General features: G+C 38.1%; 1 protein-coding gene across 1 annotated transcript; it reads right to left on the reverse strand.

Moving 5' to 3' along the window:
* Positions 1-916: 916 nt before the first annotated feature.
* On the reverse strand, positions 917-1,813 carry LOC115827436 (C3a anaphylatoxin chemotactic receptor-like). The gene has a single exon (XM_030791271.1). The coding sequence runs from the start codon at positions 1,811-1,813 to the stop codon at positions 917-919; it is 897 nt and encodes a 298-aa protein (XP_030647131.1).
* Between the last annotated feature and the right edge of the window lie 250 nt (positions 1,814-2,063).

Consider the following 2,063-nt stretch of genomic DNA (forward strand, 5'->3'; position numbering starts at 1 on the left):
CTGGCTACTGTATGCATGTGATAAGGTTTGTCAAGTGCAGTCAGGATGTGGTTTGGCCTGCAATGCCAGAAATGAGTCATGATACATTCTCATGAAAAATCAACCACTGGTGGAAAGCATCTATATTTCAAACATACTCTGCCGAGTCAAGTAAAAGATATCATAAATTAGTAAAAAGGACAAAAGTACATATTTTTTTCTTGTCATAGTATTTTTGATTTATTGTGAATTATCGATATTGGGCAGGTGTTACTTTTATTTCAGAAATAATTATGATACGGTTTTATTTTTGATAAATGTTGATTTGTCATGTTAAGGTCAGTGGTTCCACATAAAACTGTTTTCATTTTTGTCATCAGAGGGCCAAAAAAAATACAGTGAATTGCACTTCCTTTAATACATGAGATTAAATTATGTAGAGATTACATTATCACGGTTACTCATTAATGAATAAAAATATAAGTACATGAAAACAACCAAAGAAAATATGATCAGTTATAACAGATACTAATGTTTGTGCCAAACATAGGGTAAATATGTCCTGTTTGTGGCTCAACTATTGCATAATATCCAAAAACATTATCTATAATCATTAACAGGGGATTAAATGGAAATATTTACATTAAATAGTATTTATGAAGTGAAACATCGGCAATAAAGTAATAACTGTCCAGATGACACATAAGAAATGTACCAGGCTACAGCTATTAAAAGTATTTTCCAAGAGAGTAAAACCTGGTGTATACAAACCACACTGATCATTATCACACTCAGAATGAAAATTCAAAACTCAAGGTGAAAATAAGTGCGTGTTTACTTATGGCAAATGTTGCAATTTTGAAACTATAGCTGGTCGTTAATTTGCACGAACGCTGACAGGAAGCAGTAAAATAAAATCCCAACAGTCTGGACAAATTTACGTACTCTCCCCCATGGGTGTCTGCCTGCGGAGCACTTGAGCGGAAAAAGCGTACAGAAACGGGTTAACACAACTATTAATGAAAGTCAATGCTCCAGACAATCCTGCCATGGTCTCTGTGATGCTCGACAATCTGTCAGACTTCCCTAAGGTTGCAGCAATCATAAGAACATTGTTTATGTGAACAGGAGTCCAGAGGAGAAAGAAAACCAGCACAATCCTAGCTACCAGTTTGGTCATCCTCTTACTGCGGAATAAAACCATGTGACTCACCTTTTTGTTGAGGGTAAAATAGGAAAAGGCAAGGACAGAGAATGGAACAACAAAAAGTGAAACAGTTTCCAGGACCAATATACAAACTCTTTCTCCATCATCCTTGTATTTCTTGTCACAGTGGAGTAATTTATCTCTGTCTTGGAATGTTACCTGGCGTTGAAAGAGACTGTAAGAGGATAAAATTCCACTTAGAATCCACACTCCAATTAAAAGCATTAATTCTCCCTTACGTCCAAGCTTGGACCATTTCCGAGAATAAAGTACCTGCAGGTACCGATGGACACTAAGCAGAGTGACACACAATACGCTGCTATAGATGCTCCAGTAGACCAGGTAGGAAATCATCTTGCAGAGAACCAAACCAAAGATCCAACCATGGAGCAATGCTTTGATCCACAAAGGCAATGAAACCAGTGTCAGAAGATCTGATATAGCCAAGCTAAACATCAGCTTTAAGGTAAAGTTTCCATTTTTGAGGCGTTGACCAACCACCACCAGTACAGCCAGGTTACCAGGGATACCCAGAACAAAGCAAAGCCCTAAAACAGCACTGGTGGCTACATTCTCTGGTGTTGCACGGTAAGGAATGGACATGTTGGTGCTGTTGTGGTGCTGCATCTTGACCAGTCACCCTCTGATCGACAACAGATTTAGGGCAAATGATGGCTCTGAGGTTTGACACTTCACACGGAAACTAGCATAGACCGCACTGCATGAAAAAAAAAAATTATTTCCTGGATTTAAGGTGAACTTCTGGGTGCTACTGCTGTTATTTAAAATTGTTTGCATTTTTTTAATTGCAGTTCTTTACTGGTCAATTCACTGTTTCCCTCTCTCTTGGATTTAGCATGTGTGTGTGTGACAGAGC

Source organism: Chanos chanos, chromosome 14 (genome assembly GCF_902362185.1).
Source record: "Chanos chanos chromosome 14, fChaCha1.1, whole genome shotgun sequence".
NCBI classification, from domain to species: Eukaryota; Metazoa; Chordata; class Actinopteri; order Gonorynchiformes; family Chanidae; genus Chanos; species Chanos chanos.

Bases quoted from the DNA above. Each gene is read 5' to 3' on its own strand.
- LOC115827436 (XM_030791271.1), bottom strand. From the start codon at position 1,813: ATGCAGCACCACAACAGCACCAACATGTCCATTCCTTACCGTGCAACA.